Source organism: Trichechus manatus, unplaced genomic scaffold (genome assembly GCF_000243295.1).
Source record: "Trichechus manatus latirostris isolate Lorelei unplaced genomic scaffold, TriManLat1.0 scaffold00027, whole genome shotgun sequence".
Classification (NCBI taxonomy): domain Eukaryota; kingdom Metazoa; phylum Chordata; class Mammalia; order Sirenia; family Trichechidae; genus Trichechus; species Trichechus manatus.
Genome location: NW_004443963.1, coordinates 13,560,642 through 13,575,027, shown reverse-complemented (window position 1 = coordinate 13,575,027; position 14,386 = coordinate 13,560,642). Strand labels below are relative to the sequence as shown.

At 54.4% G+C, this 14,386-nt stretch overlaps 1 protein-coding gene across 1 annotated transcript; it reads right to left on the bottom strand.

Annotated features, from left to right (window-relative positions):
- Positions 1-2,946: 2,946 nt before the first annotated feature.
- Positions 2,947-13,683, bottom strand: RASD2 (RASD family member 2). The gene is made up of 3 exons (XM_004373812.2): positions 13,579-13,683; positions 7,386-7,665; positions 2,947-3,595 (listed from the first exon to the last, which is right to left on the bottom strand). Exons 2-3 carry the CDS (start codon positions 7,654-7,656, stop codon positions 3,066-3,068), a joined length of 801 nt encoding a protein of 266 aa, XP_004373869.1. The 5' UTR covers positions 7,657-7,665; positions 13,579-13,683; the 3' UTR covers positions 2,947-3,065.
- Positions 13,684-14,386: the final 703 nt, after the last annotated feature.

The window sequence follows — 14,386 nt, the reverse complement described above, 5'->3', positions numbered from 1 at the left end:
GGGCAAGCCTGACTCCTCATCACAAAAAGGGGTGAAAACAACTATGCTCCTTATGGAACTGGTTAGAGGGTGGCCCAAGACATGAGGTCCAGCCTCGCAGTCAGTGCTGGGCTAGCTCCCTTCTCTTCTCTCTGCCCAGGGGAAGACGCATTGATCCAAAGTGTTATGCCTGATGTTGTTTGGGGACAGTGCCCTTCTCCCTCTATCCCATTGGACCTCCCCACTCCCCACCTCCACCCAATTCTCAGCCATCCAGGCTCATTGTACAGCAGGGCACACTCGTGTTGCCCAATGTCTGCTAAGGATCATCCAGAAAGTTGTGCATTGTATCAACCACACCCAGCGTAAGCCGTGTCCTGGCATCCAAGCTCGACTGTCTGGGGCTGCCTTCTAGTGGCACTTGGGGCTGGCCATCTCTTTGCTGTGAGGCTTGTCTTGAGCATTGGAGGATGTCTGGCAGCATCTCTGGCCTCTACCCATTAGATGCCGGTAGCACCCTCTCTGCCCCTAGTCCTGACAATCAAAAATGTCTCCAGACAGATCTAAATGGCCTCTGGGGGCAAAATCACTGCTGCACTGGCACCACGAGGAACTCAGACACATGTGCCCCTCAGGGGCTGACTGTACATGGAGGCCTCTCCTGTCTGACCTGGTCACCTCTCCAGGAACAGGGACAACTCAGGACCCAGACCTGGCCCAGACACACCTGGAGGGCCCAGAGGGCCAGGGCTGAGGAAGGGGCACGACCTCCCATCTTGGGGTGTCACTCCCTTCCCCCACCCAACTCCCATATTTAAACGTGAAGACTGACTCCATGCTGACACGGCAGGGCCAGGGCACCAGGGCAGGAGCATCGCGGGGAGGGAAAGGCTAGCTCTGGTTGGGGAACAGGCAGACCTGTTCATGGAAATACAGAAAATAGATGCAGTCGTGGACACGGCTTAGAAACAAACCCACTTTAATTGCTAGTGTACAGAGATACCAGGGCAGAGGGCGTGACAGGGTAAGACAGGACCACACACCTGTCTTGGTCAAGGAACCTGGACTGGTTGGGTTCAGGCTGGAGGTAGGTGGGGGCAGAAGCAGGATCACAGCTCTGCCTGAGCAGCAGGCATGGAGGCGGGGCCAGGGCCGGTGTAGGGTGTCCAGAGCTGGGGCTGGGGCACGTGTCTACCTGTGTGTTCATGTGTGCGTATGTACATGGGCACGAGGTACACATTATCTACAGGAGCCCTCACAGGCCCATCGAGGGAGAGGGTCGGGGGTAAGACACTCGAATCCCTGAAGGCCCCAGGGGCTGAGGAACCATCAGAGGCGGCACATCACGGTGTGTACTGAATGTCCACACCTGGCTGTGCCTCTGCCACTCAGACATGCTGCGTGACCTGGGGCAAGTTACTTGCCCTCTCTGGGCCTTGGAGAGACTCGCTAGATAATCACTAAGATTCTTTGTGGCCCTAAATATCAATATTTTAAAAGAGATTAAAATACAAAATCTATTTGTTAAGAGCTGATGATAAGGGCCTTCTGGTCTACAAGTTCAAATTCCCACCATGCCTGGGTATGTATTGGTACCCAGCACACTCCAATCCCTGGCAAAAGGAAAAGGTCCACCATGTGCTTTTCTGCCCAGCCTCTCCCAGGCTCAGCTGGGCTACCAGCTGTTCCCTCATCCTGCCAACAGCTGTGTATGCAGAAGGCAGTGGGCAGTAGTGTGGGCAGAGGCCAGGCATGGGTGAAGGCAAACAGACCAGGGTCAGTGAAGGGCGTGGCCTTGGGGACCCAAAGTGCACCCCTCACCCTCTATGTTTCCTAGCACACAGTGGACCAGCAGGTGCTCCGTAAATGCTTGAGGAACAAGCACGGTGGAAGACAGCCTGGGTCTAGGCGGAGCTCTGCCCTGAACTAGCTGGGAGGCAGGGGTGGGGTCTGGGGCACATCACTTCCCCTGAGTTTGTTTCCTCCTCTGTGAAATGGGGACAAGAAGGAGAGGGAGCCCTGCCCTGCCTGCCCTGTGCTCATGCAGGTGCTCTGTAAACTGTAAAGCTCGGTTTGGAGGTCAGTGTCGATTTGCAGACAGACCCTGGAAACGCTCTCTGGGGGAAGGGGAGGAAGATGCCCCAAGGGGAGGCAGTGGGTCTGAATCTGGTGGGGGCCTGGCCAGGAGGGGTCACTAGGTTTTTACAGTACAAAGATTTCCGTTTCTACCTGACACACAACACGAGAACAACAAAGCACAACCATTAGACAGAGGGATGCGGGGGACCTGGATGTGGTCCAGGAGATGGACATGTCCAGGATGTGGACGTGGTCCAGGACGTGAACATTCTTGGAGATGCACATGGTCTGGGGCATGGATGTTGTCCAGGAGATGGACGTCTCCAGGATGTGGATGTGGTCCAGGGCATGGATGTGTCCGGGATGTGGATGTGTCCAGGAGATGGACATGTCCAGGACATGGATGTGTCTGGGAGATGGACACGGTCTTGGAGACGGATGTGGCCACACCCATTTCAAACACACAGAGGTCACTGGTTCAATGTCAGGGTCAGCCGAGGGCCACCTTGTGGGGCGCAGAAACAGCCGAGCCAGAGGGCAGGCATTTCAGGATTGGGGTTGGGTGTAGGGGTCTCTCCCAGCTGCCACCTAGACCAAACTAGGTCTTCCACCAGGAGGGCAGAGACTGCTCCCAGCATGTGGCCTATTCCAGGAGGCTTAGTTGGATGCAGGAATCCTGGCCCCTCTGGCATCAAGATTACTTCCAACTCAAGAAAAGGAACACTCCAACCTGGATCTCTGCCATCTGCCAGCCTTGTCTCCTGCTCTGCAGGGACATGTCCGACCACAGGGAGCTGGACCAATGGAAGGGCAGAGAAATGAGGACTCTGGGAAATGGGGAGGAGGCAGGAGAATGTATACAGGTTAGCAGCTGTGGTCCTCTATCCAGTGCCAAAGGTCCTCAGACAAGACTGCTGCTGGGGTCTCCCTGCTGGGGATGCAGGTGGCAGGTATCTGGGGCCACCTCCCTTAAGGCAGTGCCCAAGGCCACCCCAGTGTCCCTCCCACTACTGGATGATGCATTTGTCCCTCTCGCGGGCCTGGCCCTCCCGCAGGACCTTGGCCTTGATGTACTTGAGGTCACTGTTGACGCTGGGGCGGCGGGCAAAGGGCGAGACCATGCCATAGGCGTCCATATCCTTTACGCGGCGCATGCAGAAGGGCCTGGGGTGGAAGGCCTCGCCATACTGCACCGAGATCTTCCGGTGCAAGGCGGGGCTCATCTCGTGAGGCAGCTTGGCCATGCTGAAGAGCACGTAGAACATCTCGTCCACGTTGGTGTTCTTCTTGGCTGACACCTCGAAGTAGGCGCAGTTCTCATCGCCCGACACCAGCAGCTCGGCCTCGGTGGCGGGCACCTGGCGGCAGAGCTCGCTGTGGTCGTTCTTGTTCCCGCAGATGACCATGGGCAGCTCAGCCGCCTCCTTGGTCTTGTTCTTCAGGCAGGACTTGACCTCCAGGATCTGCTTCTGGAGGCGCTTGACCTCGTCAAAGGACTCCCGGCTATCCAGGCTGAAAACCAGGATGAAGACGTCACCTGCAGGGAAGAAACCCAGGGAGGTGAGTCACAGTTCGCACCTGATCTGTCCCTCATTCTCTCTCTGCCCGACCAAACATCAGTCATAACTGCTTCCATGTATGGGTGTGCTGAGCCCTTCAAATGGAACACTGGTTTAACCCCCACAGTCACTGTATGGGGTAGTTGCTATTATTCTCCCCTTTTTCCAGAGCAGGAAGCTGAGGCTCAGAGGGGTTAAGTCATATAGCCAGTAAGTAGAAGAGCCTGGTTCAAACAGGGCTAACTCTACACACGCATCTGCAGGGCTGGAGTCGGATGAGTGCCTTCTGGAATCGTGGGACTGTGTTAGAATAGTAAACATAATTTCCACGAGAGCAGGGGTCTTACAGGTCTTGTTCAGTGCATATCCCCAAGGCCTGGAGTAGCACCTGATTCACAGTCGGGTCTCAGCATCTGTGGTCACAGTGCCTCCTCCACTTACTAGCCAGGTGACCTTGAGCGGGTCACGTAACTTCTCTAAACCTTAGTTTCCCCATCTGTCCTCTGCGGGTGAAATACCATCTCGTGGGATTATTTTGGGGGTTACAAGGGACAGTGAATGGGGAGCATTAAGTACCAGCATGTGGCACGTGCTTGACGATCTTAGGTGTCGACAATGATAAAGGTAAGACACATCTGCTGTGAACCAAGCACTGGATCACGGGCTTTATGCCCACTATCCCACAGACTCCTCACAAAACATCTGTGAGGCAGACTTGATTACCTTCATGCTACAGGTAAGCAAACCGAGGCTCAGAAAGGGCAAGCAACTTGCCCAGGATCACACAGCTCCAGTGTGGTAAGGTCAACATTTGGACCGAATTCTGTCCTCACCTAGTCTGTGCCCGGCACTCAGTACGTGCTTTCTGCTTCTTGAATAAATCATGGAATGAATAAGTGAATGTTTGCCTCCAAGGTCTACGCTATGTCTACCATAACTCACGGCACTGCTCAAGAAAGGTTTTAAAATCTGAAACGGGGACTAATGTGGACGTGGTGGTAGCAGGGTGTACGGACAGGAGAAAGAGGGCTTGGTGCCTCCTCCCCAAATTCCAGATTTTACTACAATTATCACAACTTCATTCTCAAAGCACCTTCCTTACTTTTACTTAAATTCTTTAAACAACCCTGTGGTTGTTGATATTGCTGTCTGCGTCAATGTCAATACTCCCGTTTGACAGATGAGGAAACTGAGGCTCAGGGAAGTCAGCAACTGGCCCAAGTTCTCGAGAGGAGAAGCAAGCAATTCCAGCTTCTCACAGAACTGGCTGCCTCCCTCCTCAGGTCTCCCAGTTTGCCATGTGTCCCCCCATGACAACACATGCCACACTCAGAATCATGTTCAGTAACTGTGTGCCCCAAGCAGGGAGCCCTGATGCAGGGGATGCCTTCCATCTCCTACTCATCCTCGTGGCCGCAGGGCCTGGCACGCAGTAGGTGTTCAGCAAAGCTGGTTGAATGGATGAGATGAAGTGGAGTGAACTATAGTGTGGGCTGTTTTGAAAGGTATTTGCAAGGCAATGTCAGCCTGGCAACCATTTCCACTTGGGCTGCCAAACCCTGTCCCGTTAGGCTAATCCTGGGCCCCAGAGGACCCGGCTGCCTTGACATATTCAAATGCAACACTGCCATGCCAAGCATCAGAGACTGGCCCTGGCTGGCAGCTGGAAGGAGAGCTGGCAACGGAATTAATAGCTTTCAAAATTTCTAGCACACAAGCACCAGTTTGGAAAATGAGGCCCAGGTTGCTGAATGAAAAAAACAAGCAGACAGATGTGCTCAGAATGATACGTGCACATAAAACACAGACAGACAAAAATGACTCTCTACTCCAAAAAACTCAAACCAAACCCGCTGCTGTCGAGTTGATTTTGATTTCGATTCGTAGTGACCCTATATGACAGAGCAGAACTGCTCCATAAGGTTTCCAAGGCTGTAAATCTTTGTGGAAGCAGACTGCCACATCTTTCTCCCACAGAGCGGCTAGTGGGCTTGAGCTGCCAACCTTTCAGTTATTAGACGAGCACTTAACCATTGCACTACCAGGGCTCCTTCAACTCTCTATTGCAGGGACATAATTATGAATGTGCCCCCAACCCACAGAGATGACCACCCCATCAGTTAGGTTTGAACTCTTCCAGACCTTCCATGAATACACTGACATTCGTAAGGTCAACCCAGGGCTCATTCTATACACACGCTCCCCTTCAAAATAATGGGGGCAGGTATGAGTGTAAGTGGGTCAGACGGTCAGCAAGGACAGCCTGGCAGAGGAAGCTGTCTGCCCAGGGCATCCAAGAAGAGGCCCACCCATTGGCCTGGGGGGAGGGGTGGACATGTTCATGGGTTTCTTGGTGTAGAAGTTCTCTCGATTTGGAGGATTATTTTAGTGCTGGCTGAAGGGTTACTTGTCCACTTGTCTCTTCATCACTGCCCAGCAATAGGAGGGGACATAGCTTGGGAAATGGTTTTGCATAGCACGTAGCAGGCATTCTATAAACGCTGGTTCAGTGTTTATTGAGCATGCCATCTCCTCATCAAGCGCGTTACATACGTTAACTCATTTAATTCTCACAATGACCTTTGAGATAGGTGCTAATGTGATGCCAAGTTTACAGATGAAGAAGCGGAGGTGAAGTCACTGGCCCAGCATTATAAAACCAGGAAGCAGTGGAACCCGGATCCGGAACCAGGCAGACCAGTTCCTGGGCCTGCCCTCTTAGCTACCATGTGGAACTGCCCGCAGTAATGTAAATGGTGCCCTAACCTCTTATGTCCACGTGTCCCTAAATCCCCGCAGACCCCCTTCTCTCTCCTCACTGCTCCCCGACTGGGCCTAGAGGCTGCAGGATAGCTTAGAGGTAAAGTATGAGAGCCAGACAGCCAGTCACCAGCTGTGTCACACCTTGGGCAAGTTACTTAGCCTCTATGGGCCTCAGTCTCCTCACTTGTAAAACAGAGGCAAATACTTATCTCCTAGGTATTTACATGCGAGTCCCTGGGGTGGTGTAAACAGTTAATGCACTTGGCTGCTAAAATAAAGGTTGGAGGTTCAAGTCTACCCAGAGGTGCCTCAGAAGAGAGGCCTGGCAATCTACTTCTGAAAAATCAGCCACTGAAAACCCTATGGGAGCACAGTTCTATCTGATGCACAAGGGGTCACCATGAGTCAGAGTCAACTTGACAGAAACTGCTTTTGGGTATTTACATACTAATCTCCTAGGTAAATGCATGCCAAGTGCTAAGAATGGGGCCAGGCCCGTAGCTCTTTTTGTTAGCTATCAACAGCACCATTACTGACATTACTACCAAGTCTCTCATTTGGGCAGAACCCCCTGACTTTCCTTTAGCTAACAGCTGCCCAGGTCACTGCCTTTACCACTCTCAGAGGAGGCAGAGGCCTGGGGGGTCAGAGACCTGAGTCCAGAGAAGGGCCCAGCAGTGACTGACTGCGGGGCCTCAGGAGCTCAGCTCCTGGAGAAGGCAGGCAGGAGCCTCCACGCTATTCCGCTCCCTGGAAAGGAACATCCCCATTGCACATTTGTATGAGTTCCTGATCTGGAAGGCAGCACCGCTGTCAAGAGTAATTGCTCTAGAGCCAAACAGGTTGGAGTGCGGGCCTGACTCCATCCCCGGCTTGGGCAAGCAGCCACACTCTCTGCGTTCAGTTTCCTTGTTTTGAGTTTCATCTCAGACAATGGATATGCCAGTGCCCTGCAAACTGTAAAGTGCCGAGCAAACGCACTGGCACGCTCCGTGTGGGCCTCACCTGTGAGGATGGAGAGCCTGCGCATGGCGGGGAAGGGGTGGTTGCCGGAGGTGTCCAGTATGTCTAGCTGGTACATGTCACCGCGGATGTTATAGACCTTGCGGTGGAAGTCCTCGATGGTGGGCGTGTACTGGTCCTCGAAGCGGCCGTTGAGGAAGCGAGAGACGATGGAGCTCTTGCCCACCCGTGAGGCGCCCAGCACTACCATGCGGTACGAGTTTTTGGCGGGCACGCTGAACGTGCAGTTTCCGCTGGACAAGGTCTTCATCATGGCTCGGGGCTGCGACAGAGAGCGAGGGAGCAGGCGTCAGAGGGCCCTTGATCCGACCCTGCTGCCCTTGTGGACGCCTTGGCTTCCTCGACACCGCCCTTTCTAGGTCTCAGTTTCCCATCTATAAAATGGGAATGCTGGACTAGGCTCTCTCTAAGGGACTTTGAGTTCTACTCACTCATTCATTCATGCCCTTCACTCATCCACTCACTCATTCATTCACTTACCCTCCCATCTATTCCCCCTCTAATTTGTTAGAATGTCGCTGAGTGACACAAATGGAATGTGCTTGGCGGGTAACTGAAAGGTTGGCATTTCGAACTCACCCTGTGTGCTGCAGAAGAAAGGACGTGGAAATCTGCTTCATAAAGATTGCAGCCAAGAAAGCCCTATGGGCACAGTTCTACTCTGTAACACGTGGGGTTGCCATGTGTTGGAATTGACTCACTGGCACAAGACAACAATATGTCAGAGCATGGGACTGCTGGGATTCGAGTCCTTGCTTTACCACTAAATAACTATTGATCTTGGACAACTAGCTTAACCTCTCTGGGATTCACTTTTCTCATCTGTAAAATGGATCCAACTTACAGAGTTGTAAAGAGCTCAGCACATGGTCAATCTCCAAACATGCTAACTAGCCTAAGAATCTGCTCGTTCCCTGATTCACCCGTCCCTTCTGACCTGGCCTCCCAGGAGCCTGGGATTCTAGGACACGACATGTGGAAGGCACCAGAGAGCATTTCTTAAACACAGGGGGCCCATGGTCATGCAGCTCTCCCAGAAAGAGGGAAAGACTGTGTCCAGAGCACACCCTCCAAGCTCAAGCCCAGTGCTGGGATGGTTCATGGCGTTGCATCCGGAGAACTCACTTTCAGACCCATCCTTTGCTTTGGGGGGCTCCCTCCACCTACAGAGCAGCTCCTCCTGCCCAGATATTTCTGCCCCCCAGGCCCTGAGAGTTTGTCCACCTCCAGGAGACCCAGAGAGCCCTGGTGGCACAGAGATTAAGAGCTACAGCTGCTAATCAAAAGGTTGGCAGTTCGAATCCACGAGCCACTCCTTGGAAACCGTATGGGACAGTTCTACTCTGTCCTATAGGGTTGCTAGGAGTTGGAATTGACTTGACGGCCACAGGTTTGGGTTTTTGTTTATTTGTTTAGGAAACCCAGAGGCCTGGGCTGTAGGATGTGGCTGTCTGAGAAGGAGAGGCTACAGTTAGAGACGAAGGGCCTTCCTACAGTAAGACTGTTCAACGGGCAGGAGACGCACACTGGTTTCACACCTTCTCCTTCACAAACAGGCTGGAATCACGAGTCTGGGTGGCCAGGGTGTGAGGACAAGGTAATAACTCATGGACGACTCAAGGTTCCCTCACAACTCCAAGGGCTGTGGTTCTGGGGCAAACTCAGAACTTTCCACACAAGTTTTCCAGACTTGTGGAAGAGGATGAAACGGCTCCAAGCTTCAGACTCCAAACAGAGCTAAGTAAAACTCCCCAGACCTCCATCAGATCCACCCCAAAGGCCTGCCCATCCTCCTTTCCTGTCTCAGCTCCCCAAAGAATGCCCCCATGGCCCCTGAGCACCAGTCACCCTAGTTAGCCTGAGCTCGACTGAGTTCTGCCTCCTTTCCTTTGCTCCATCAGAACACCCCCTCCCCCACTCTTATGTTTCAGGGCCTGGCTCAAATGCCACCTCTTCTCTGGAGGCTCCCCGATCTTCCTACCTCAGCAGGAGGACTTTCCCTCTCTAAAGGAGAGCTTCTCAGGTGAAGAACTGCAAATGGTTACAGGCCTGCCACATATGGTTGTACAGGTTGCACACTGCACAAAAGCACCAAGCTGGGTGGGCAAGTGAGGGCTATGTGAACCCAGAGGAAGGGGTGTCTGTTCACTTCATAAGCTCAGAGAAGGCACCTTTTTTCAATACAAAGGGGCTGTATGTGCCAACGATAATCTGGTCCTCCCCCCCACGATGGGTGCCCCAAGTCAGCTGCCCTACCCGTTTGTCCCAAGGCACCCTATGACATCCTAATTTTCTATGTCTGCCACAATGCTTAGAGTTTGAGACAGCCACTCGAGGTAGAGAGGCCTCTTACATGAGAGCCTGCTGGCAAACATCCTGTCTTGGGTACTGAGGAATCCACATCCACTTACCCTGCCGGACTGAGCTCCTGGACAGTGGGGTCCTAGTAAACCAGCTCTCAAAAACACCTTCCTAAAAAGCCCCGATTTGTAGAATTTGTCAATTTCCACGGAGAAGTACTCCCACCGTGGCTAACTGCAAGCTACCAACGTGACCTCAATGAATGCGGAGTTCAGCACACCACTGACCTGAGGTCTAGAGCCATGATAACAATTAACTTTAACCAACCACTTGCCATGTGCCAAGTCCTGGGTTAAGTATGCACTGTATTTAACAATACTAATAGCTGAAATTCATTGTGTACTTAATATGTGCCAGGTACTGTTCTAAGTGCTGTACATGTATTAACCTGCTTCATCCCCTCAATAATCCCAGAAGGAATAACGGTATTATCTCCATTTTACAGATGAGGAAACTGAGGCACAGATAGGTTAAGTAACTTGCCCACGGTTATACGGCAAGTAACCAGCAAAGGAGGGATGTGACCCCAGTCAGTCTACCCCATGCTGTGGAGTGTCCTCACCTCCTCCTTATGAGCTACATATTATTTTCCCTGTTTCACAAATAAGGACTGTGACACTCAGAAAGGCTATGTGACTGGCCCACTCAGTCAATAAAGGAGCCAGCGTGGTGCTCCAAGCCCTAAGATCACATCCCCACCCATTCATGCCTGAAGTCATCTTTGAATTTATCCTACAGGATGGTGCGATGCCCTGTATACAGTAGGTGCTCAATAAATGATCCATGAATGAATGAAGCAAAACCCAGTGGCTTCTGCTCTTGACTCACCCAAAGCCTAACTCTCTGCAGCTTTCTCCCCCAGCCCCCACCCCGCCTGGCTAGCCCAGGGGCTGTGCTCAGGAGGGGCTCTCCCCCAAGGACAGCCCTGCTGAGGACCCCCATGACCCAGCCCCTCGTCCTCGGGGAGCTGCCCTGGGGATGCCTATGGGTGAGCAGTGAGGAAAGGGGGCTGCAAGACCCACAGCAATGAACTCTTCTCAGCCTCCTTCCCCACTGGGCTAGCCTGCCTGGGCCTTCAGTAGAGATGAGGATAGAGGCCCCACACTGTGACAGTTTCCTCCCCAAGTCCCTCTGTAGGGAGCCTGACTCTGCTGGTGGTCACCTGTCAACAGAGGCAGGGAAGAGTACCAAGGACCATGTTTATTTCAATCCCACCCTGCTCCTGTCCCTAGCCCAGAGACCCTGGTACAGGTGCACTAATATCAGTGACTGAATGGACCTAAGGGAGTCAGGGAGGAGGTAGTAAATCAGAGAGAGGAGGTAGGGAGGCAGGGAGTCAGAAAGAGGAGGCAGAGAGTCAGGGAAGAGGTAGTAAATCAGAGAGAGGAGGTAGGGAGGCAGGGAGGCAGAAAGAGGAGGCAGAGAGTCCGGAAAGAGGTAGCAAATCAGAGAGAGGAGGTAGGGAGTCAGAGAGAGGAGGCAGAGAGTCAGGGAAGAGGTAGTAAATGAGAGAGGAGGTAGGGAGTCAGGGAAGAGGCAAAGAGTCAGAGAGGGGCAAAGAAGGAGAAAAAAAAAACCCATGGCTTTCTTTTCTGAGAGAAGACTGTACGTCTTCACATGGCCCCAGCCACGTGGGGCTGCAGGAGGCACCCAGACACCTGGACACCAGGTGATAGTGCCCCCATGGGCTCCACCCCCCACCCCTACATCTTTCTTCTCTTCTCCCCTCCCAGAGGAGGTGCTTAGGACAGTCCCGTGGGTGCAGCTTTGTCCTCCCCTGCTGCCTGTTCTGCAAGCTGCTTCCTTGGCCAGGCAGACCTCACACAGTGAGGAGCAGACAGGGTCAGAGTTCAAAGGGCCCTTTGAGAACTTACAGTCCAACCCTGGAAGCTCAGAGAGGTGGGGGGGTTCAACAGGGACCACCGGCAGCAGGATGCCCGACTGCAAGTCTTGTGACTCAGCTAATCCCAGCACATGGCCACTCTGAGGGCAGCTGGGAGGAAGAAAGTCCCCAGAGTAGAGACGGGAGGGGGATGTTCCGCAGGCAGGCAGCCACCGTGCCAGACACTTTGTGTGCCTTATTCTAATGACTCCTCACAACGGTCCCGTGAGAACGGGACCGTTGTTGACCCACCTGACTGATGGGGACAGTGAAGCTCAGAGAGGGTGAGTCACTCGTCTCAGCTCACACAGCAAATGACTCGCCGGGCTGGGAGCAGAACCAGGCAGTTTGGCTCCGAAGCCTGTGCTCTTAACTCTATACAAACCCATCCCCTGGCCAAAACTGCAGTCCTTTTCAAAACAGCATCTGACTCAGCGCAGCCTCAGTTGACAGCAGGTGGGAGAATGACCCCTGAGCACATTATACTGTCATTCTCTCTCCCTGCAGGCAGCTGGGGGCGGGCACCCTGCCCAGGGCTCTCCCCAAAACCGTCTCAGCCAGCTCCCAGCAAGTGCATCTGTAGAGTCACCCCCTCCTCTCCCTCAGCCCCTCCTCCAGGGCCTGGCTGGAAGATGGAGGGATCAGATGGGGCAAGGAAAGTAGGAGAGTCTGGACATGTCCTCCACCCCTTGCATGTGCCTCAGAGCTTTTTTCGGCTGCATCTCCGCCCCACCTCACCCCCGCCACGTACCTCAAGCATCCTCCATTAGTGCACACCTCAGCCACCCTGGACACACTCACTGTTCCCCATTCCTCACACTGAAGGGAGTCCTGGGGGCTTTGCAAAGCGTACCTCCCCACCCTGGGCAGCTCAGCACAGTAGAAAGCAGGCAGGCATCAGCTTCCAGCAGGCCAGTTCTGTCTCTCAACAGCCCAGCAACCTTGGATAAGTGCCTGGCCTACCAGGGCTCGGGTTAGCCATCTGTTAAATGGGTATGGTAGACGCAAGCCCATCCTGTTACCCTGAAGATTCATCGAGAAGTCCAGAGGCTGACATAGCTCCAGGCACACAGCAAGGTTAACAAGTGCTGGGTTCCCTTCTTTGTGGCACCTTCACTGGGCAGTCAAGGGGCTGCCCAGAGAAGCCAGGTGGGGCGCAGCAGGAGCACAGGCAGAGTTCTTGGTGGGGGGGGCCTGGAGGATGCATCTTCCCATCTTGTCTTTCTGATGTCAGGGGAAGCCTGACTCACAGGCTCCTGAGCTGGCTGCCTCTTCCCATTCCGGTCTCCTACCTCTGCATGAGGTCCTGGACAATGTCCTTCCTCATCCTTCCAGGGCCTAGAGGGTGGGGGGGGTAGAGAGAGCCCCCCCAAGAGCTGCCTGGGGTTAAGGAGAGATCCTTCAGCCAGCTGAGCTCGAAAGAATCGCCCAGGAAACCCACTCCTTGAACCAAACCAGAAAAAAGCTGTGGACAAAAAAAGGGCTTTTTAACCTTCCCTCCTCAGAGGAGGCCCTCACCAGGGCTGGGGGTCAGTCAATTCCTGGCAGTTCCTGGTCTCCATCCAGGCACGCAGCCTGCAGCTGGCTCAGGAAGACGGAGGGACTGTTCTCCCTGAGCCTCAGTTTCCTCATATTTAAATGGACTATTGCCCTAGGTCTCTTCACTAGAAAGCTCCTAGCACTAAACATAGCAAGTAGTAGATGTTCAATGTATCTTTCTTTCCCGGGACAGGTGACTGGCCTAGCACCCAGCCTGATACATAGTAGGTGCTCAACTAATTTAGCAGGCCAAGTTGCCAGCACCACCGAGGTTATCAGTTTAACTATGCCTAGACATGTAGACCATCACCGAGCCTTCAACGAGCCTCCAACCTTTCCCGGCCGTCCCACTTTGCCCAGTTCCCCTGTTCTGTTGGGGTGCCTCTCTCCTACCTGGGAATAGCGGGCCAGGCCTCTGGCACGGCTCGGAGGACTGCCAGGAAGCGCCTGGAGGTGCGGGGAACCGCCTGCCGCTCCAGCCGCTGAGTCTCCTCGAGTCTGCGGCGGCTCCCGGGTCACTGAGCCGGTCTCCTCCTCTGCACGGCTCGGGTTGCCTCGCTGGGCGCGGCCCGGCGAGGGGGTACGGGGAACCTGTGTCCCATGGGTGGGCTCTGAGGACTCAGTGGGGCCCGGGCGCCGGGCGGGCTCCGGCTCGCCGCCGCCGGCCCTGCCCTGCCCAGACCCGGAGGACTCCTGCTGAGCCAGGTGACCGGAGGCGCGGGGACGTCGGATTCCGGGGTCCCGGCCTGGGGATCCGGGGCTGGGGACAGGGAGATAGGGACGAACTGGGGCTTAAGGGAGGATCCCTAGACTCTCCCAGAGGCTCTTTTCGGAGGTGACTGTGGGTGCGTGTGTGTGTGTGTGTGTGTGTGTGTGTGTGTGTGCGTGTGTGTGTGTGTGTGTTCCGGGTAGGCGAACCTGCCCTGGTCGCCGAAGCCACCTTCTCCACCCGCCCCAAAGGAAGTGGTTGGGGGTCTGCCCGGCTCGGCCGCGGCCTCCTCTGCCTGCAGCTCTGGAGCTCTCCCCCGCGGGAAGGACAGCTCCTTTCTCCCTGCGAGGCGAAGCCAGCAGCCGATGAAAGAGCGGGGCGCTCAGCTCGGCGCGCGTGTGGGAGGGGGCTTTGAACGCCGCTTCAAGGCTTCGCAGTGCCAAGTTAGCCTGAAAAGCGGCTCCTCCTCCCAGTTCACCGCCTCCTGCCCCC